The sequence below is a fragment of the Aplidium turbinatum genome, chromosome 5 (genome assembly GCF_918807975.1).
Source record: "Aplidium turbinatum chromosome 5, kaAplTurb1.1, whole genome shotgun sequence".
In the NCBI taxonomy this organism is placed as follows: Eukaryota; Metazoa; Chordata; class Ascidiacea; order Aplousobranchia; family Polyclinidae; genus Aplidium; species Aplidium turbinatum.
In genome coordinates, this window is record NC_137476.1 from 13615893 (window position 1) to 13639564 (window position 23672).

The 23672-nt window shown below is 37.7% G+C and overlaps 1 protein-coding gene across 2 annotated transcripts in view; it reads left to right on the forward strand.

Annotated features, from left to right (window-relative positions):
* LOC145769963 (uncharacterized) overlaps window positions 1-23672 on the forward strand; it is a 91025-nt gene that overhangs the window by 62026 nt on the left and 5327 nt on the right. For both annotated transcript variants that reach the window (XM_082581528.1, XM_082581529.1), the window contains 10 exons: window positions 1244-1373; window positions 1620-1727; window positions 2336-2427; window positions 2532-2676; window positions 3715-3903; window positions 10983-11064; window positions 11801-11981; window positions 12258-12455; window positions 15472-15630; window positions 16043-16159. In XM_082581528.1, coding sequence (XP_082437654.1) covers window positions 1244-1373; window positions 1620-1727; window positions 2336-2427; window positions 2532-2676; window positions 3715-3903; window positions 10983-11064; window positions 11801-11981; window positions 12258-12455; window positions 15472-15630; window positions 16043-16159 — 1401 coding nt within the window. The remainder of the gene's footprint in view (window positions 1-1243; window positions 1374-1619; window positions 1728-2335; window positions 2428-2531; window positions 2677-3714; window positions 3904-10982; window positions 11065-11800; window positions 11982-12257; window positions 12456-15471; window positions 15631-16042; window positions 16160-23672) is intronic.

Genomic DNA, 23672 nt, shown 5'->3' on the forward strand with positions numbered 1-23672 from the left:
TTGAGTCCATAAAAATAGTTCTCGTTTCCAAATGGCTTCAAGTCTATCCTAATTTTTAACAGATACACATAATAACTTTTTCATATACCAAGAAATCTAACATAAGGCTGCTGTAAGCGGCTCAAACATTTTTGTTCCCTTTGTGGAACAATATCGGTTTAGTGCACACACTTTGTAATGAATGTAACGCCGGTTCATTTTGTTTAGGCGAAATCGTTTTCAACTTTTAGTTTAGTTTTGTATGTATGTGTAAAATGCTGTGTCGTTTCTTGATTTCGTCTGTTTGTGATTCAATAACTTTGCTATGTTTTCAAGTTCTGAAATTCTGATCCACTTATTTATATTTTCGTCTCAAAGCAAGGTGAAATTGCTCTTATTTTAAAGCAAAACGAATGCTTTACTAAGAAATTTTAATCGAAACTAGACGGAAATCAAAGTCATCGAAGCCAAAGGAAATGTTTTTTGTTTCGAAAAAAGATTCGAAATCTTTGATTTAGACAACGCTTTAAATTGAAGTTTTATAAACGAATCTTAAACATTACATGCTGTTAATTTCTTTCTGATTTTACAACTGCAAAATACGAAATATAACAATTTTCTTTGTAAGTTTAGAACTGTATTGTATCTTTTATTAGAGGATTAAGTGAGTTTCTTCCCTGGCCTGGTTTGAACTGACGCCCTGTGATTGAATGTTGATGTACAAAATGAAATGGTAAATAATTGGCTTTTTCTGGATAACGCAAACTAAACTCCTGTTACTTCAGTTGAGAGTTTTGTGTTGCAGGTTTCTTGTTTTTGTCAAGTTTTCTTAGATTAACTGCAATACTTCTTTAGATTTTTTTGGATTAAGCAGAGCAGGGTTGCCAAATAAAAGCAAAATTGCCAGATTGTTTTTACAAACCTGTACTTATTATTACTAAAAATATATAGTAAATATATACCAAGCTAGATGTTGAAATCGAATTAAAGACAAAAGAATTACTACAAGAGAAAACGGTCGCCATGCACAATTGCACATCCGCAGTGAAGAAGGAAACGCGTTTCTCTTTTCCTCCTGCAAGACGGCAGTGGGCATTCAAGACATGTTGCTCAGCAGTGGAAAGACTGCAAGACTTTATTACTATCACGGATTTTTAGCTTTTTTCACCAGTTTGTGAATTCAATCGTTATAGATTGTGTCATATTGATCAATCATTCAAAAGCGATCGTAATTGTAAGTTTTTATTACAAATTGTGTGTTCAGGATTGCGTATTTGACCTTTGTGCTTTCGGTGGCAATATGACTGTTCGAAACGCCAATGTTGCAAAGTACGCCTCTGACTGTCAATCTAACGATGTTCAGATATGCGATTGGAGACCTCTTATTTCAGCAAGTAAGTTGAACAAAAGTATAAAAAACAACACCTTGTGCAAACATTACTCCAACCTTATAGGCTAGCTCTGGAATCTTTAACGAGATTTAAGTGTTATCAGGACTTAAACTGTTTTATAAAAATTTAACAGAAGAAACTGATAAGCTTTATTTTATGATCAGCATTTTCGGCTTACTTTAAACACGATACGAGCACTTATGCCATATAGCATCTTATGTAGTTGAAATGATTTTTTTTGTACTTTAGGACTTGAGTGTGGACCTAATTCTCACTTCAGCAGTTGTACGAGCGCATGTCCAGCTTCTTGTGTGAACAGAGATTCAGAAGCAGCTTGCACAGAGCTTTGTGTGGAAGGTAAGTGATTGGGTTCGCGTTTTTAGTTCACATTTTTTTGATTGAATACGTGAATTCAAGAAGGACCCAAGTCCCACAAGGGTGTTTTCAAGATAAATGCGTTTTGATTATCTTAGCCATTTACTTTTGTAGTGGAATTTTGATAGACAAGTATTATGCCTGAAAATGCCACTCGGTGAAAATTATGCGGACAAACTATCGAAAAGTTGTCCAATTGCTAAAGTGAGCCGTTGCTTAAATCAATGTAAATATTGAGGGGGATATTTTTCATGTTGAGGTTTGACAAAAATTGTCGTTTTTTTTAGGCATCATTTATTAGAAAGGACTGAAAGGAATCGCAAAAGCACAAAAAGTGAAATTTAAAAACAAAATGGAGAACCTATTTTTGAATTTACGTATTCAATTGTGCGATTGCAACAAATTTTAATAAGCTTCATATTTACGCTTACTCACATACGTCACAAGATGATGTTATGAATGTTAGGTGCATATGAAAGGTCTGTGATACGTATGAGAGGGAAATTAAAAAAATCTAAAGCATTATCAGATGAGTCACTCAAAAACTTATTGTGGAATTCAACTAAAACAACACACTGCTTATGACGCAGGATGTGAATGTGACGAAGGATATGTACTTTCTGGACGTGATTGTGTTAGATTTGAACAATGTGGATGCAGCAGCAATGGAGTTTACTACAAGGTAAAATGTACAAAATTAAATAAAAAAAGAAATTTAAAAGAAAAACGTTTTTTTAATTTCTGAAATTTTTGGTTGACTTTTACTTAATTCATTATGTGCTTTAGAACATGGACTCTTTCTACACGAACAATTGTGATCAACATTGTACTTGCTTCCAAAACACGCTCCATTGTTCTTCCAACCAATGTCCAGCAAACCAACGCTGCATACCTGATGATGATGGTGTACTTGGTTGCAGACTTCCTCAAGGTATACAAAAGGCTAGGCCGCAGGGTTACTGAACTAATCTTAACAAAGGTCCAGTTTGACTAGTTGAATATTTTTAGTGGTCCGGTGTAAGTTATAATTTATTTCACACGCAACCACGAAAGTTAAACTATTTGTACCAAACCACTTTTTAGATAAAATGTAACTCGAGTTGGCTTTCTGAGAAAGTGTTGGGGAGCCTGGGAGTCGAAGTACTCCCCAGCAACTAGGATAATCAAAGTAAAAATTGCTTCCTCCCAGTAGAAATCTGTTTAAAGAAGCCCTGAAACGTGGCAATGAGGTTATTCTTCCAAAAGCTCAAGGTCCACCATCAAAACCCAGAGGTCCGGATTCGGACCGCGACCGGACCGGACCGCGATCCGCCAGTTGAGTAGCCCTGGGTTAGGGAAATCATGTTTCTATTTATGGTGATAAGGATTTTGTAATAAACAAAACTACTTTATAAGCCATAAATTCATAAAGAAAACAAAGTTTGAACAATTTTTAAGTTTTGACTTTGTTACTGATGACCTACCTTTATTAGTGAGGACTAAACCGAACTTAGATTATGATGTGTAACTGGGAAAATGTGTAAGAAGTAGTTGTTTGTTCTACAGTCTATTTTGGAAGGTGACCGAAGGAAACAGTAGCCTATATGGTAAATTGTAGCTTACATGAATTTGAACTCGATAACAATGGTACTACATTGGCATTTCTATGGCTAGTATACAGTATATTTTTCTTTTAATTATTGACATTTTATACCAGAAAATGTGATGACTTTCTTGTGAGTTTAATGTTTCTTAGCTGAAATTGTAAGCAAGTCCTGTATTTCAAGCACAGGTACACTCTATTCCACCTGAACCAGCACTAAAAATATAATTGGCGAACCTAAGTTAGCTCACATAAGGATCAAGCAATAGGCCTGAATCTCGCCCATTTACTTTCAAACTTGAACCTGATTCAAACTCAAACGACAAGGCCGATCTAGAAGTATATGTTCATCAAATTACATGTAAGCAATAATATCTCCTTTTACAGACTCTTGTCGTCGTCGCCCTACTCTTAAAATGGTCAGACTTCCATCGAATTGCTCCAATGAGGAACGGACTATTGGGTTTGAAGTCGACGTTGGTGGTTGTCCTTCTGTGCGTTGTGCAAAATCTGGTCTGTTCGAAGAACAATGCTGCGGCCCGGTTGCAAGTGAATTACAAGATGTTGATTGCCACGGTATGGTCAATTAATTGCTTGTTTTGTGTTTTTATGTCACGTAGCTAAAGTAATGCATTAAGCTTTAATACATCAGTGATTTCTAAACAGTACAGGTTAAACGAACATGTAAACAGAATAGGAAATCCTAGCCTGATAATCTGATAATTTTTAGTTTTACTGTGTGACAATATCATTACTTGAAGACTCCACTATCGGTGTCTGACGTTAACGACGCTATAGATAAATTGAAGAACCAAAAAGCGTCTGGTAAAGATCAAATAACGAAAATTATAAAAGCTCTAAACTGTAACATATTGAAACATATTCATAAGTTATGTAATAGCATCTACACTCTATATGACTTCTTTCGTTTGTTTCGGTATAGTTCTATATTCATTTTAATGAACAATTGCAGAGAATGTAACATATTAATTTAAAAAATAAATACTAATAATACTACTAAAAGCGCTCAATGCCAAACAAAAAGCCAAGCAGAGCGAATTACATCAAATATAGTTACGAATTTCTAAAACCTCAACAGCCTGTTTCACTCTAAAGGGGGATCATCAGAAGGTCCTTATAGAATCTATTTGAATAATAATTGTATCAAGGTGCCTCCACATGGGACATTTTACTGTGTACAATAAATAATTGAATTTGAATGTAAACATTGCCATAAGTCAGCTTAAAATTTATCTTAAATGATTGTTATGGATATGCCAGAAGGTCATGCACACAAAAGTGATAACTGATTCATTTATTGCAAAATGCTAATCCAAGTATCTTTCTACTCTTAAGGAAAGCCTCCATATGTGCCCAACCATCTGTGTGATTACAATATAACTTACTTTATAGCAATATAGCTGATTGGCGTTGGACTAAACTGCAATATATTATTCATCCATTCGTTCATTTCAGATAATTTAAACAGTGGTCCTGGATTTGTTCATCACATACAGAATGTTTTTATTTCTCATCTCAAATCTCCTAATTCCAGTTAGACCCAATATATTACTTTTCAGATAGCTGTGTTAGCCAACACAAAAATTTCTTAATCAGACTTTTCACCAAGAAGATTTTAAAATCAGTGCAACATTGAATTTCTGTGCAACTAGCCATGATAAGGAACATGGAGTGGGTAGAACAAGAAGAAAAAATTAGCAAACAAAAGCTTTTACCAAAATACAAGAAAAACAAATTCAACGGCAAAAGAAGTATTTAATTTTTGTGAAGAGTACTTATTCTTTTTATGACCTCTTTTTGTCGACAAAACCTACATTAACGATACGACTGGATACACCAAACCTGGGATGAAGGGGACATGCGGTCTTCATGTTTTATACTGTATACTCTAACTCAATAGCTTTCAAGGCAACGGATGAAGATTACGAAATAAGTAGAAAACATCACTTCTTTCAAACATCAGAATTGCTTACACCAAGGGTGTGCAATCTTGTAAACTTTACACCAAAGCTTCAAAATCATATATCTGCAATCTTGTTTCTCCAACTAACATTTTACTTTAATCTATCTAAATATAATTTTCTCTGCCCACAGGCCTACTAAGTGAGAAAATTTAGTCTATTTAAAAATAGCAGTCAGTGTTCTAGAAAATTTTATCAAATTAAGTCAAACCGCAAGGTAAAATAGTTGTATTAAGAGCGAGAAAAGTGGCAATAAAAATCTTTTTTATAGCTTTGAAATAACATTTTGGATTCATTGAATTGATTCCATGAATAATTAATAGACTTATAACTGTGGGATTTTCTCAATGTTGGCTATAATTTTTTCAGTTTTTTACAATGCATTATCATCTGTTATCATTTATAAATTACAATTTATCTTGTTCTGCACAACAATATATTGTCATCGAAGCTGATCATAATCATCAAAGATCAAATACAATTCAAGGCATACACAAGTGCTGGCACTTTGAAGGTGATGTGATACACGCAAATATATAAAAATATCGAATATCGATATAAGAGCAATCTTAAAGGTGAAATTCCTCATTATGTAAAAAACATCCTTAAAAATAATTAACTGTGTGAGTGAGATCAGGCATTTATGAAACTATTGCAAGCTGCCAGACAAAATGTTAAATTATGAGAAAATTGGGGCATTTGAAATTAGGTGCACCAATTTAAGTTCAAGACTACTTACACTAAACACAAAGCATTTTTTAGTGTTTTTGGTTGCAGTTTTGAAATCCTTGGCCCCAAAAACATACATTTAGTTATTTTGTTCAGAAAATTTTAGTCAGAAAATTGTAAAATTTCAATACGCGATTATTAAAATAATCGAATAAGATAGAGAAACAATTTATAACACGTCCTTAATCATTTCTTTGTGATACATACCAATCTATTTTCCCGCGAGTCAGTTCAATCATCTTCTTCATCTTTTTTACCGTCTCATTTCCCGGATGTCTGGATAAAACTGGGCCTGGCAAAGCATGTCCTCAGGCTCCAGTCATCACGATCCAGGAGCCAGGGTTGATCCTCTGCCACCGTTTCTTTTGGTTGTTTATGTTTTCAGCCTGCGTCCTCCTGGGACGTCCAGCTTTTTTTGTCCTAAAACTGGTTTATCCATTTGCTGTTCCTTTCAACAAGCAGAAACAATTGGTTCGAATGATATCCTCAATCTTTGGCAAGCTCAGCCAGGCAATTTGTGTGTTTGAGCTGCTGTACTGGATGTCTTGGTTTCTGATGTTGCAGGTCCATGACATCATTATGTTGTCATTTCTTTTGATTCTCCCCAGTACCTCTTTTGCCACGGCCAAGCATTCGCTCGCAAACAGCATTACACTCCTGACACAGCTACAGCACACCCTGCTTTTGCTGGTAAGGGGGGCATCTTTGTGGGTGACTATGGGCAGTAGTTGTCTGAATTTACCCCAGGATTTTTTCACTCTAGTAATTGAGCTGACATCTGTACCTCCACCTGCACTGAGCATGTCACCTGAGTAACAGAATGAATCACCAACCTCTAACTTCTCTTCATCCTTTTGGAGTCGATTGATTGAAGTCAAGAAAAGGTTTTCTGGCTTGAGTTGTCCCATTAGGTCAAGATGAGGTTGCTGCCAATGTGCGGGTCCAATTGTGACAGGAGGAACTGGCAGCCGGCTGACATCAGCCGATATGGAGCTCTCCCACAGAAGGTCTTCCTCCTAGAAAACGTGAACTCTGGAAGTATTGGCGATACCTCAACCGCTTAAAAACTCGTATTGGAAGATGTAAGACCTTGATGCGGCACTGGGGTATTTCTTGGGAATCACAAGTTGTAAATGAAGACCAGAGAAAAATGATGCAACAGCTACTCGAATGCCTTGTCTTAAAAGCAAAATACTGGATTTACCTGAGTTCAACGATTGAGTAAGAGCGTGCGTGATGCTCTGGGCTACGGCTGTGTTACACACGACGAAGAAGATCATTCATTTGGATGTCAGTGACGGTTCTATCATATATAGCCTGAGCTTTTCCTGCTTATCTTGTATACTTCGAGGGTTTGTAAGATTTCAGTTCTCCGCGTAAGTCACTGCACTTTTTGTGAAACCAGAGGAGGAAGTGTTGTATTGGAGGGCATTTGTGCCTCCGCTGGCCTTGCACACAGCATAAGGGTGATGCCCTGCCACCTGAATCTTTCAGTCAATGCTCCTTTTCACTAGTCGTGATCTTGGCCATGTTGACTTTAAAACCTTTGGCTTCCAAGCAGTCCTTCCACATCTTTAACCTCTCCACGAGCTCGTCAAGGTATTCAGGGATGATGATCCGGTCGTCAGCATAGAGGTAGAGGGGTTCCCAAGGACAACCCGTGTGGAGATCACTTAACAGTGCCTCGAGTACTAAAGTATGATGAATAGTAAGGCTGAGGACAGACCAACTTCAACATGTCGTCACTTTGACTGTCTTCTGCATGTATTTTACACTTAGCTTGCGTATTATATATACTCTAAATGAGTCTGACGACTCACCCATTCAATTCGAGTTTCCTCAGAGAACTTCCCTTGGGACCCGTTCGAAAGCCTTCTCTAGGTCGACAAAAGTAAGGTAGAGTTTGTTGTTGCACAGAGAGGTTTTTCCTGGAGTTGTCGGACAATAAAAGTTGCGTCGGTAGTGCCTCGTCCTGACATGAAATTGAACCGCACCTCGTCATTAGATGCTGTGTCTCTGATGATATTGCCGCAACCCTCTCAATCACCTGGTGTAATAGCTGCAAATCTCTATAGTTAACTCTTTGTAAGGCTTCCTTTTTGCCATTGTAACAGTTGATGATGATGCTCTCTCAATCTTCCGATACTGCACACTTTCTGATGATATCATTGTCTAGATCCGTGATGAGTTGAAAGCCTATGTCTCCGAATGCTTTGAGCATTTTAGCTATGATGCCAGATGAGCCAGTTGCCTTTCCCATTTTCAGCTTTTTGAGTGCCTTATCTGATCATGTCTTTGGTGATATATATTGGTGGACCTTGAACAGAAGGTTCTGAGGATAGGCTGTTAGGGTTTCAAGAGAATTCTTTATTGAGAAGCTTTTCGTAATATTGCTTCCAAGCTAACTTCTTACTCTAGTCATCACGCGAGAGGTTACCGTCATCATGCCTTATGCATTTCTCACCTGTAACATCTTCATTTTCTTTTTTCATCTGTTAGCTAAGCGAAAGATTTAGTCACTTGAGATCGAAGTCGTTGAATTTTTCCTTAAGTATTAATTCTTTTGCTTTTTGTATGATTTGTTTGGCTTTATTTTTGACTTCACTGTAGTCTTGTTTCCTGTACATTCCGGCGAGACAGGTATATAATGACTCCATTTCGGCGAAGTTCGGCAGGTTAGATGCCTGCAAGGATTGCTCTTGTTTCTTGGCACCTTTTTTCCACTGTTTGAAGCATCGTCTTAAGTCTGCAACTACTATGGTAACGTCGGCATTCTACCACCAGGTTTTTCTGTGCCATTGTCGCTTCTTGGAGTGCTCAATAGGTCCCTTCTTGAGTTTGTGCTGTTTTTTTTTGGAATGCTTGATGAAATTCCTGTTGGACTTTCGAGTTGTTCAATTTCCATGTTCTCAACGTGGGCTGAAATTTGTGCCATGTTAGGTGAGGTATGACGATTGATAAGTCACGTATCAGAAGGTAGTGCTGGAGGGCATATTCTTCATCAGAGACCACTTTTATGTTTTTCACTCGTTTCAGTTCCTATCTCCTCACAGCAATGTCGCCCACCTGTGTTTTATCTTTACCAGACTCATAAGTTATTACATGACTGCCTTTCACCTTTTGTGTTGTGTACACCACAAGCACGCCCCCCATGTCCTTTGCAGTCTGCAGCGTTTTCCCCACATGTCCATTCCAGTCTCCGTACGGAATCAGAAACTCTTTGTCTGGGATCTTTCTGGCAACCAAACTGAGTTGGTCAAAGAAGGTTCACTTATTAGCATCCATAAGGCCCATTTCGGGGTGCATAAACCGACAAGAAGTTAAAAACAGGGCCACCAACCACTAGCTTTAGTTGAATAATTTTGTTAGAGAAGCGTTAGATATCAAAGATATCTCAATCAACTTATCTGCAAACAGAAAGCCTATACCAGGTATAGGCTTTCTGTTTGCATTTTGATACTAATTTTGTCGATCTATGATGAGCGGTTCCGGAGATACGGCTAAATTTCGATATTTTGACGCCCAGAAATTTCAAACCTTGTGGACCACCTCAATATGACGTCATAATTGAAAAAAATTTGGGGTGTAAACTTTTTCCCCAAATACCACCAGATGGGACCCCAGGCATTTTGAATTTCAAAAATGGTGAAAAAATGAAACACCCTACTATACCTACTGTGCCTTGGCTGTTTCCTGACCAGAAGAACTTCAACCTCATGTCTTTCCCTTGTATTGGACTCTCAAAACCATCTTTCCATCGGGTTTCGTAAAAGTAGCAGGCTCAATTTCTCCACGAGAGATTATCTCTATCATTTCATTGTATTTTCCTCTCATTGTTCTGACATTTAATGAAACAATCGTGAATTTTGGTTGCAGAATTTCGCTGAATGACGGTCTTTACAACCCACTTCGGGCCCTACCGTTCACCACACCAGCAACTCCTAAGTTTATGGTCCAGTGTTCATGTTTACTGTTCATGTGCTTTGCCATATGGTGTGGAATGTATTTTTACAGGCTGCGCGTCCTCTCTTGCACTTCATAGCCATTCACTCACAGCTGGCTAAGGTCACTGTTGTTTTTTGATGTGGCGAGTGGGTATTGACACCTCATTCGCCATTTGAAGCAGCTCTACAGTGTGTGTGTTGGCACATAAAAAAAGTCATGCCTGACATCTGGTATACTATTAATGAGGGATAGTTGATGCATTGGGTGCTGTTTGGGTACCAGAGCGTGTCTACACGTCTCGGGTCATGCATACCCTAAAATTCAAGAGAATCCCATTTCGAGCGTGCGACTGCATTACTGCATCAGCTACTACTGGCTGCAAAGCTAAGTTTCGTAGGGAGACAGGACGAGGACCTGTGTCGTGTACCTGTAATAGCAGCTTATGTCAGCCCGTACGCCTACGATGTCTCAAGACGACTCTGTAGAAACCAGGTAGGGCTGGAAGCGATAATGCAGCTAAGGTTTCTACTACGATCGGGACACTGTTACTGCAGTTTACAAGCTGAAACAAACAAGAAAGTGAAGCAGAAGTAGTCCCCGTATTCTACCAAATTAGCTCTCCAAATTGCTTCCGATTTCTTCCAAAGCTGCAATCAAAAAAATAACATAGAAAAATTTGGCTCTTTAGTGCTTCCAGCCCTCCATGAGAAGAGAAACCCTGATGATGATGTGTTATCAGTTCAATTTGTATTTAGGCTCAAAGCGAAATCCTAATTGCTTTAGATTGTCTAAACTGGCATAGACTGGTTTCCGGAAGCATATGCATCTTAGAAATGAAAATAAAACCAGATTAGAAAGTCCTGATAGTTAAGTTTATAAATTTTAGTTCATAACTAGAAGCTTTAGATCTTCTAGGTTTAGTAACAAAACAGGCCTTATTTACAACTTCCGTATTTTATTATTACATATACAGTATCATACACTTGATTTTCATTTCAGATGGTACCAAGCTTGTCGTGAGCAAAGTGACTGAATGTGGCTGCAAGTCCTGCACCACCCCAATTATCACCGTCACTGGATTGTAAGTTATATTTTTTATTTACCATATTTTATTACGTAAGAGTAACGTAAATTGTACATAATTAAATCCTTTTTGTTTGAACGTATTTTTTTGCCAGCTCAAGGATCGTACTTCTTTTTCAACAGATTGATCATGTTTGATCAGCTGTGATCTACCTTATGAACTGCCTCCATTTTGTTCTGTATTTTGTTTTTATTAGTGCTTCCGGTATGCTTTTTATTCCTGTAATTTGCTTGATATTGTCAAAATATTTCATTTTTTGTCGTCCTTTTGTTCGCTTGCCATGCGCAATCCCAGTCAATTGAATTTTCCAACGGATTACAAGGATCGTACAGCTCTGCTTTTTACGCCAGTTTTCAGGTAAGTGAGTGGCCAAATCATCCCCGTTGGCGAACTTTCCCGATTCCGCGTATGGCAGGTCGTAAGTTTAGATGTTGAATCGAAGGAGAGCAAGAACAGATTAATAAGACGAAAACGATCACTGAAATTTCATGCATTCGTAAAAGATGCTATACCTTATAGCCAGTAAATACTGTGGTATAGTCTGCATGATGTATTTCTATGATCGTTTCATGTATCAGTCGGCTACTCTCAACATGTCGTTTGCACTTATCCATAAATTATTGTTGAACTCTGTCAGTCTATACTTGCACCTGATAATCTTCATAAAAATTCTTCATTTTAACTCCTTAAGAATCGTCAGAATTGTTTTTGATAGTTTGTTGCAAACCTACAGGGTATTCCACGATGCATACGGCAGTGAAGAGCCGTTACGTAATGCTCACGTGATGAGAAACAATCGAACAGCAGGAAGAACTGATTCAGACGGAAAGTTCTCCATAAATGTTAATGCAGATGTGGATAGACTGGTTCTTACATTTGTTGACCCCACTGGAGTTTGTGTGACTACTACGAAAGTAAATATTGATGGATGTTTATTTGCCTTTGTTTAAACTAGTGGAAAAGGAATTGACTAACTAACCAAATCGAACTATCTAATCAAACCAATCCAATGTATTTTCTGACAAGGTTGGCGACAATACTTTGTAAGATATCAAGCCTCATCGTAGCTGGCAAAAGCTTTCCCAGCTGCTCATATCGCTGCTGTAATTGCGCAAATTAACGGAACGCACGAATTTGTTGGTTTCTATGTTTTTCACTGAATAAACCACTTGCCTTCATAATCGTTACAGGTCATCCCGTTCAAGAAACTAGGTGGTGCTATATTTCATAAAATCAGACTGCCATTGAAAGCAAGCTCCACTTTTTATCTCGCCGACCAAGCAGCTAACTTTCTCTTAGATTCTACATCAGGAGTTCTTGGTGTGATTCAGATTGATATTGAGCCGAATTCATACTACACAAAAGATGGCAAAGCCTACCGAACCTTGGTATGTGATTTAATAACTCATCACAATTTAATCTTTAAAGTTTGATTTGAGTTTTTTGTTTACAATTGGCAATCTCAATCTAGCACGGATATCAATCTAGTATCTCAATCTCAATCTAGTACCCGTATGTAAAGTGATGTTTCTTCAACCACTTAGCAAAAGTAAAAACAAATCACTACATATTTGCCTGTGGAACAGATCACCAGTTGCTAGTAACCAAACTAAAAGTACGATTTTGCAACGCCGCCAACAGTAAATGCCTTTTGCTATCTAGGAGATAGATTGAATGCCAGTGGTGGTTGTGAAGCGGCAGTGACTGCAAAAGGAAGGTTTGGTTGGGTGAAATTCAGAGAGTGTCGAGAGTTGTTATGTGGTAGAAGATTTCCGTTGAAAATGAGAGGAAGAATTTATACTAGTTGTGTGAGATCTGCAATGCTGTATGGAAGTGAGACATGGTGCTTACGGGAAAACGAATTGGCGATTTTAAGAAGAACTGAGAGAGCGATGGTGAGAGCAATGTGTGGTGTAAAGCTGATGGACAAAAGGAATACCGAAGAACTTATGAGCTTGCTTGGGTTGAAGGAGAGTGTTGATAAGTTGGCAAAAGCGAATGGAGTGAGGTGGTATGGGCATGTTTTGAGAAGGGATGAAGATGATGTTTTGAGAAGAGCGCTGGAGTTGCGAGTGGAGGGTCGTAGAAAACAAGGAAGACCAAAGAAAACATGGAAAAAGCAAGTTGAGGAAGAAAGCAGCAAGGTGGGCTTGACAAGAGAGGACGCGCTAGACAGATCGATGTGGAGGCAGGGTGTGAAGACGATTGCGGCACTTGGAGGTGAATCCGGCCACCCTCGGTAACGGGGACATCATCGGATTAAAACTGGACTACTACATTACAAAACAAGAAAAAAGAAACATGATTACGACACAGAACAGATTGGACCAAATTATATAGCCGAAGTTGAAAACAGTTTGAAATGTCTAAACACTGAAAATAAGCAAGCTGATATGATATGGGACAATATAAAGGAAAAGATCTTGGACGCAGCTGCTAATAATGTACCGAGTAAAAAGACATCCAAATCTGCTCAATGGATTTTCCCTCTAACAATTAAAATAGCAGTACATAGAAGGAAAGCAAAAGCAAATAGAAACAGAATACAATTCAAAAAGCTAAATGCTGAATTCTAAAGACAAGCTCGGAACGATAAAAACATATATTAGGAAGAAAAATGTAGGAAGATGGAATCAGCAAGTAAAACTGGGAACATGCGAGAGCTTTACTCACAAGTAAAGAAAGCAAGATCAACCTTCAAGGCCAAGAATGCTACAGAACGTGGAGAAAATGGAGAAGATCTCCACGACAAACAAGCAATTTTGAATCGGTAGAAGGAGTATATTGAGCAGTTATATCAGGACCCTCAACTGCAACCACTGATTGAAGAACATAAAAGTCAACAGTTTGACCTTGAACCCGATATACTGGAAAAAGAAGTTATCTGGGCAAGAGACCAACTAACTAAACAAAAAGCACCAGGAGTCGATGGATTTCCAGCAGAATTACTGAGACGTGTGCCAATTCAAATACTATTGGCCTTATGCCAATGTATTTGGAAATCACAAGAATGGCCAAAAGGTTGGAAAAGATCAATATTTATTCCAATTCCAAAGAAAGGAGACATACGGACATGTTCAAACTATCGAACCATAGCCTTAATACCTCATGCAACCAAAATTCTTTTGAAAATCATCCAAAAACGACCGGGCTCAATTATTGAAAGAGAAATGCCAAATGAGCAGGCTGGATTTAGAAAAGGCAAAGGTACCCGTGACCAATTGCAAACCTCAGATGGATTATGCAAACCAGCAGGGAGTGCAAAAGTGATCTGTACATGTGTTTTATTGATTATTCGAAAGCGTTTGATGTTATCCAACATAACATTCTTTGGAGTTGTCTGAAAGGCATGGAAACGCCTATGCACCTGCTGGAACGCATAAGGTCATTGTATGAAAATCAAGAAGCTACGGTTCGAACAGCATACGGAAATACAGCCTGGTTTAAAATTGAAAAAGGAACACGCCAAGGGTGCATTTTATCTCCTTCTCTATTTAATATGTACACAGAAATGGTTATGAGGAGAGCAGGGTTGGATAATTCCAATATAGGAGTGAAAATCGGTGGCAGAATTATAAACAACTGGAGATATGCAGATGACACTACCCTTTTGGCCGAGAACGCACAAGATCTTAAAGACTTAATCTTCAAAGTGAAAAAGGAAAGTGAAAGGGCTGGATTGAAACTCAACATCAAAAAAAATTATAAGAACTGGTAAAGCAGATAACATAAATATCAAGATCGAAAATCAAGAAATTGAAACAGTGAATGAATTCACATTTCTAGGCTCAAAAATAAGCTGGGATTCTAATAAATCACCAGAGATAAGGAGAAGAATAGCGCTGGGAAGAAATGCATTTGTTGGAATGAATAGCATTTGGAAGAGCAAGGATATAAAATTAGAAACAAAAAAGAAGCTGATCAAAACTATTATATTCCCAATTGCAACTTACGGATGCGAAACATGGACAATGAACAAAACAGACAGAAGTAAGATTGACGCATTTGAATTGTGGTGTTGGAGAAGGTTACTGCGTGTTCCTTGGACAGCCAAAGTAACAAATGAGAAAATTCTCGAACATATTAAACCGGACATATCCCTAGAAGCTAAAATCGCCAGGCAGAAACTTTCATATTTTGGCCACATATTGAGAAGTAAATCAATGGAAAAAGACATCATGCTTGGTTTGGTCAGCAGAGGAAGAGGAAAGGGGCGCCCAAAAACAAGATGGCTTGACACAATTGTAAATGGCAGTGGTATGGGAGTGCATGAATTGAAGGAGGCTGCGTGGGATCGAGAGTCGTAAACGACTGAGCGGATGAAGAAGATATATTTGCAAAAAAATTTGATTTTGCTCAATCGTAGGTAATTGAGGCATAAGCTGTTTATTCAAAACAACACAGGTGTCAAAGAGCATAACTTTCATCGATCCAAGTGGAGTAGAATCTTATTTGGAAGCTTCCAGTGATATGCTGACTGAAGATGAGCAAGTGCTGAGGTCGTATGGAATGTTTGATATGGACTTCAGGGATACACGCCAGAGGGAACTCGACGTTCGAAGAGTAAGTACTTTAATTGTAAACGATGGGTTTTTCTATTTGCGATAAGAACTTATGCACTTGCCATAGTTGCAGTTTGCCTATCTTGCTTGTTAAAATATAACCTTTAAATCTGATAAACGTTCACTAGATTAAAAAGTCGTGATAGTTAAGTTTATAAAGATTAGTTCATAACTGGAAGCTTTACAACTTATAGGTTTAGTAACAAAACAGGCGTCATTTACAATACAATAAGGTTTGATTGGTGGGGCCTTCCCTTCGAGATCACCTTGTCAGGGGTCACTATCGCACACATAGTGGTCAAGGACAGGTTAAATTGACATTTCATAGTAAAATAAACTGGAGAATTTTGTGGTAATGTTTCATTTTTTAAGCTTTTGTAACGTTCAATGTCTGTATTTGTTCCATCATTCAGATCCGAGTGTCCATCAAAGTTGGCCAAGTAGGCGTTCAGTATGAAAGAAGACGAGTGCGTCTTTGGTCTCTAAATCCGTTCACTGGCTACTGGGTGGACGAGGGAAGGATGACCGAAGTAAGAGAATGGTTATTGGCTTATTGCTTTTTTGTAAAGTATTTTTTACAAAATAAGTTTTCATTTTTTTTTTTATGACACGTTTATTGTTTATCCTTTGTGGTACCATCTCTGTGAATTGGGAGTACCTGGGTGTATGCGCATTGTCGTTCACGTATGTAATCAAAATTGCTTATAAACAAAATTGCTAAAGACGAATAGAGAATTTAACTCGAAACGTTTTTAATTGGAGGCCAAATAAATTGTTACTTTCATTATTTGAATTATCAAATATACAGTATATTCAATATTCATCATACTTTCATGACAACTTGCTGGTGGTCCATGCTAGGATAAATTAAGGTGTTGAACGTAAGTTTTAGTGGCGTACAAGCAATTGGTGTTACTAGGGGGGGAGGAGATAATTTTAGTTTCAACTTTAGCTCTGACATTAGGATACGTCAATCACGGCCTACTAGAACACGGCCAAATATGTTGCTATTTGAAGAAATTTCTAAGAGTCTGAATTGTTACAATCATAGCTATGACAAACCTGTCATCTTCCCATTTCCAGAAGTAAGTAAAATAAGCAATATTTGTACCTAGACATATGTTTGGCTTGCTTAACCGGAGATTAGGTATGTATGTTAAGCACAACTTATGCAATAACAATGTAAAATATGTAAGATTTTCCAACTGCAACCTGGAGGTAGTATCGTTTGGTGTGTCGCTTTTGGTGAAATTGCATGTTCCATTTAAAATGTCAAGAATTTTTTGTGAATTCTGTGTTGTAAGCGGTTCATTTGATGTCCTAATTTAAATTTTTGTTCGTTTTGTTTTCCACCAAGTTTAATTTTGCAAGTAAAATGTGGCTATTGGCAAAAAATCCTGCTATACAAAAAACCTAACGACTGTATGATGAGACTACCTCCAGGATGCAGTTGAAAATTTTTTACATATTTTACATTATTATTGCATAAGTTGTGTTTAACATACGTATCTAATCTCCTGTAAAACAAGCTAATAATATGTCTAGATACAAATATTGCTCATTTTACTTACTTTTGGAAATGGGAAGATGACAGGTTTGTCATAGCTATGATTATAACAATTCAGACTCTTAGAAATTTCCTCAAATAGCAACATATTTGGCCGTGTTCTAGTAGGCCGTGCGTCAATACATTCTAAGACCTCTTGAAACTCGCTTTTGAAATTTCCGTTCAAAAATCACCCCATCCTGAAAAATTACTTTAAAATTGCATTGTATTGCATTGACGTCACTTTTTGTTTGTGGCATTTAAAAATTTAAACTTTTCTATTGTACTAAAACACGTCAATAATGTTGCAAGACGGCTACAAACAGTTTTTCTGGTCTTGCTTCATCTTGAAACACGGGAATGTGGTCATTTAACAGCCTATTTATTTAATAGATTAGGCTATCATATTGAATTGGTCCAAGGGTATTGTAAAGCTTTTGCCACACAAGTATGCCTTCTTAAGTACATGTCATTCTTACCAAAGTAGAACTTCAAACCTTCATTGATAGGATAGATATATAATCACTAACGAATCTACACTTGTGTGGCGAAAGCTTCACCATACACTTAGCATCTACTCTCTACTTGTTTGATTAGTATTAATCGCACTGAGCATCCATTTGGATCACTGGTACATTCAAAAGTTTATTCGTTATTCGTTAACTGTGCATTTTCTTGCTTGGAGTGCAATGTCGTGAATTCAAGGAAAGACCTTCTGAAAGTTATTTTTGCAGGATTAGCGCATTGTCTAGCTGTCCTTGTAATATAGTAGGGTCATTATGCTGACCAACCCAAAAAAAATTGCAAGAAAACGTTTTTTGATGTTTTCCAATAGTTTTCAGTTCAGAGAACAACATACAAAAAGTTTTCCAAAATACGAGCGTCACAAAGGGTCTAAATATTACGTAATTCAAGATGGCCGCCATTTTACCGAAATACTCGTATATATACCAAATTCAAAAAAACACTGATTCTTAACTAATGAAAATGGCAAATTTAATCATAAACTGCATTACCCCAGTAATCTTAACAGTTAACACCAGGGGTTCCCAACCTTTTTTACACAGTGGCCCCCTTTGAAAATTTTGAAAAATCAATGGCTCCCCCTATTTTTATCAACTCTTTGAAAAAATTAAGAAACGTCATTTTAATTAAAAAACTTGTTTATACAGTAACCGGTAGTTAGAATGATAAAATGATATAAATACAACACACAATAAACATTCTAGTACATTAATTTGTTATTACCTAAGCAGTTAATATGATGGTTGAGCTTGTATTTGCTGTGACATTGTCTTAATTGCTGGTTTGGTGGTGGAAAGAGCAAGCCGCATGTCATATTGGATATCCAAGACACTGCGATGCTTTGTCTTCAGAAGTAACATTGTTGAAAACCCACAGATTTGGGTAAAATGTACTAGTATTTTTATTAAATTTTAATTTATTTCTTTTATTATATAATGTTGGAGTGGACTTAGAGATAATAAATTAAAAAAATTATAATTTTTCAAATGCTTCCAAGCCCCCCTTGAAAAAGGCTCATGGCCCCCACGTTGGGAACCCCTGGTTAACACAGTACTCTAACGTTCACTTTTGACGTCATCTATTACATCATCATGACGTTTTCAACTATTTACACGAATATTTACAATTTTAAAGTATGTGGAGATATTGTAAAAAAACAACGTGTGCGAAAGATTGACTTACAGAAAACTTAATCAGTTTGCCTCATCTCCGATGACATCAATATGCCAATGTCTTCATTCATATGTGTATTCACACTTTTCCATCACTAAATACGTTCAAAGAAGACTTTGATATACCCAGAAGTCACGAAACTGTCTTATCAGGCGTGAGTTATAAATCAGTCATCAGTATCTTCTAGAATAGGTGCATTGTTAATATTTGCACAGTTGCCGTCCTGGAAAAGACCACAAGTTTAGACTTCTTACAATTGCACCTGAGTGTATTGCACCCAGTTGAACAATTACAGTGAACCATTTTAGTAGAATGTCAGGAGCAGAGTTTTTGTCCGTCATCACTGGTAATAGCTTATCCCCTTGAATTTTCCAACCCCATTTTTCAGCGTCCATTTGAGTACTTAGGCCCATCCATGCCATCACTTGCAAGTGGCAACGAAATGAGTGGTATTTCAATGCAGATTCTGTCGGCGGCAACTGCTCAGGCGTAACAAATGTGCTTGATGTCACAACTTTTTTGCAAAGATAGCCATAACGTCGGCCTAACGATACGAGCGAGTCAGATATTGTCCCATTAAATAGTGATACTACAGCCTTACATCCAGCACTTTCTACATCACCTTGTTCAGAGTGTGGTGCACAAAAAATATTTGAGCATGATCGCAATACAGAGTCTCCCTTGATAACTTTTTGAAACACTGATTTTTTTCCAACACCAAAGATTCTGGAAGATGTACCTCTAAATGCATGAACAAACAACAGGTCAATGCAGACCTGATTCTCAAGTAAATCTTTCAGAACTCTAATGTTGCAGATAGTTGGCTTCCCCTTGTCTGATCGGAAGTGCAGATCTTTACAGTCTACATCACCATAGTAGAGAAGCAGAATGAAGAGATCTGTATCCTCTCCAATGAGCATGGTGATTCTCTGTTTAGATGAATCCACCGTTGCTCGTACTATGTTTACATCTGCATCCCTTTCTGCTTTCACAACATAACAGTCACACTATTTTAGCCGAGTTGCTATCATATCAACGAGTGACTGCTTGTTGGCATCATTTGACAGGAAGTCTTGCTTCTCCCCAACTAATGTGGTAGATTAGGTCACATTGACCTTTCTAGCAGCAGATGTCTTCCGTTTTTGGTGTGCGTCATCCTTTGTACTGGGCCTTCCATATCCATCGCAAACGACAGTTGCTTTACCATACAACCCAGTTGTGAAAGATGCGTAATCATCCACAATTGAACTATATGTGCATCCTTCTGTCCATTTCAGTCGATGTAAAATAGAACCCCCATCTAAGACGTAGTGCTCTGTCTTTGGTGCAGTCCAAAGAACAGCATCTTCCACAGAAGCGGCATAGTTCCGCATTGCTTAGTTCTGTAAGTCGGCATAGTTCCGTAAGTCGCAACCTATAGTCCAGCCCACAATTTGTCATTTCGCCGAATGACACGGTATCCTTGCGTAAACATCTGAAACACATCAAGGTGTTCAATCTCTAGGACAGTAATGGTTTGGAATTGGAGATATAGGTAAGCTGACTTCAGATAATTTGGGTGACCCGCGGCAGCAAATATTGGCAGACAGTCGGATACGGCATGAAGATGCATTTCCCATGATCCAATGCGATCGGCCTTGATAAGTTCTCGGACAATTCCCAACAACCGCTGATAGTTCAACCAAAGCTTGCTAGTTTTCGAAGTTTCAGACAACTCGCATTTCTTTGCGGCAACTGAACAAGCAAGCATATCCATGAACGCTGATCTGGATAATGTGGCGACATCTATAACACCTTCCTCAGTTTGACTGTATAATTGCTCAAGTTCAAGCTGGTCAATCGCAAACTCTGGTCACATTGAGACACTGGTGTACTAGGAGATGTCCTCGAAGCGCACGCTGCACAGCCTTTCCCTTCATCATGTGTTCCACAGCATTCTCGCCATAGATTGTTTCTAGGACTTCCTTCAGTCCACTTCCCTCCATCAATGTCCCGATGGTACCCAACAGATTCATGAGTGTATGGAAACTACCAAGTAACAAGACAAAATCTTTTAGTGGACTTGAGTCTTCAACTTCATTAACAATTTCAGAAACCTTCCAAAACAATGGCTGATCAAAAGTTATAACAAGTGGAATGTTGTGCCTTGTTGCGAGCTTACAGATGAAGTCAAGTGTGGCTAGAATACATGTTTTGTCGCCGGGGTACATATCGATCATTGGTAGGAAGAGAACAGATGATTGACCTGAATGTTCACGCCTACTGTACATTGTGTTCACCATTCCTTAATAGCTAATCTTCTATAGCATTATATAATTTCACATTTGCACTGTCTTGTTTAACTTCACTAAATTACAAGTTTGTTCCTTATTTTAATGCCTCAGACCTCTAAAAAGCATTTTTTTTAAATATTCCTATTTCTAAAGAAGATAGATAAGACTTTTCTCTTACAACAGATAGAAACTTGGCCCTTCTGTATCTTTTTAGACCAGTTTCACCTTTCTATCATAATTGGTTCAAAAGTTACGGCAATTTTATGAAATTTGACCTTTCCGTGACCTTTATCGGCTCTGGGCTCGGCCAGTTTAGCGGGCAACACCCCCAAATCAGTTTTAGGACATTTGCCAGGTTTTTGGAGTTTTTTTTGATATTTTTAGAAAAAAAATTTTTCAGTCCACCCTAGTAACAATCGCTCAGTGAAACTGCTTGCTGAGAGGCGGCTATCTCTTACAGGCATCATGACATAATAATGACGTCATAATATTAGTTGTAACACAAGCAAAATTTATCTATATTTTATTATAATGGAAAAATAACAACACTAGACACTTATTTTATGAATTCATTGTCAACAAATTACGGATAAACAGCTATGTCGGTTCACAATTGACAGTCCAGAGAGATTTTTTAAATGCAATACGCCACTTTTTGTGACGTCATATTTCAGACTTTGTGATGCTCAAATGTTGAAAAACTTTTAATATGTTGTTCTGTTGAGGTTAAGCCAAAGGAAATACCAATAAAACGTTTTCTTGCAATTTTTTTTGGGTTAGCCCATATATTTCCTATTTTGACCCTACTAATAGTGCTTTCTCAACAATCACCTTGTGTCAACAACCATCTCTTATTTCACGCCCAATATTGCTGCTGAGAAGCATCTTTAGCAGCAGTGTTGTCAGCCTGAGGTTTTCAATTGGTTGTTGCATAAAAAGCATACCAACAGCAAGTCAATCTACGAAATTAAACTGAAACCAGCAGATATAATAGACAGGTAGATAAAAAGATATTGAGCAGAGAATTCTTAGAATGCAGGCTTCAATCGAAAATGCAAAGTAAATTTTTGCAGACAGAAGCCAAACCGGTTTAAAAAAAACAAGCTAAATGCGGCTTTAATGTTTGAAAAGTATATTTTTAAGGTAGGTTTTGTTCAATTTACGGCGACTCAAATACAACCAGCTTCATACAAACTGTTTGTAATGTCACACTTTTGCGCATGCGTACAAATCGAAATTACCACTTTTCCGTGTTTTTCGATGAAACCAAGACAAGGAAAATGTTTGCTTCAGTACCGCAACATATTTAATGTGTTTTTTGTACTGTAGCAAATAATGTTTAAACCTTTAAATGCCATAAACTAAAAGTGACGTCCATCTATAGATACATTGGAGAAGGTCTAGTTAGTTGAGCCAGAAATCGATGTTTCTGCAATAAAAATTTAACGACAAACTTTATCAAAATTTCGAATCCATCATGATAAACTTCAGTCTTTTGCGGTTCTTGTGAGCATGTTTGTGTTTGCGACTGACCCCGATTCATACCATTTATCGGCATTTTGAAATTGACACTCAGCCGGCTCAAATGATACCCTAAATTTCACGGTTGAGCCACCCATTGTTCACGGTTGATCCACCATTATTTCGCTTCCAAAAGATATCCCAAAAGAGACTTCAATCTGCATCAAACAAAATAAACTCTTCTCTTGAACATCTTGCAAATAAACAAGCAAAAAATGTTTAAACTGTGTATTGTGTCTAGTGTCTTAAAATGAAACATTAGTGAAAACTGAACGAACAGAAATTTATACTACTGAAAACACTGAGAATCATTGAATAGGAAACTTTGCACGAAGGTGCTTTTACCTTTGTGAAAGGATTTCGCGAGGTTTGTGAAGAAAATGAACATTGGCAACCAGTGGCGTTGCTATCGAAAAGTATAAGGGGGGGGGGGGGGGGGTGCTAAAAAAAATACCCTCTAACTGGCACATTACAGAAAGAACTACTTTTATGGAAGTTTAAGGGGGCAGTGGACCGCCCCCCGGCTACGCCACCAGTTCTACGCATCAATTACAGTACGGTACAACAAAACTAGGGCAGTACGTAAGGACCATCGGCTCATAAACTACATTCCTTATGACAAAGACATGGCTCAACCGTGAACATTGCAAGTGGCTCAACTGTTAACATCGCCGCCATTTTCAAAATTCATGAAAAATTGCCAATAACCAACTGGCTAATCAAGCAAAAAGAACTACTAAAACAAAGAATAAGTTACCCTTACCTATCCCAGAATTTCGATTAAGACAACGATGAAACATCGTAGGAAAAAATAACACATTTCTTATTTCTTTCAAAACTACTTTACCTATCATTTTACATTTAACTGCTTCACATTTTTCTGCTTGTAGAAAATCCCTAAAACTACATTTGCTGATGGACTTCAAGTTTTTTCATATTTTCGTTATAAAACGGTTGACTAATCATGCACGACGTTGCGATATAACCGGATGGATCAACCGTTAC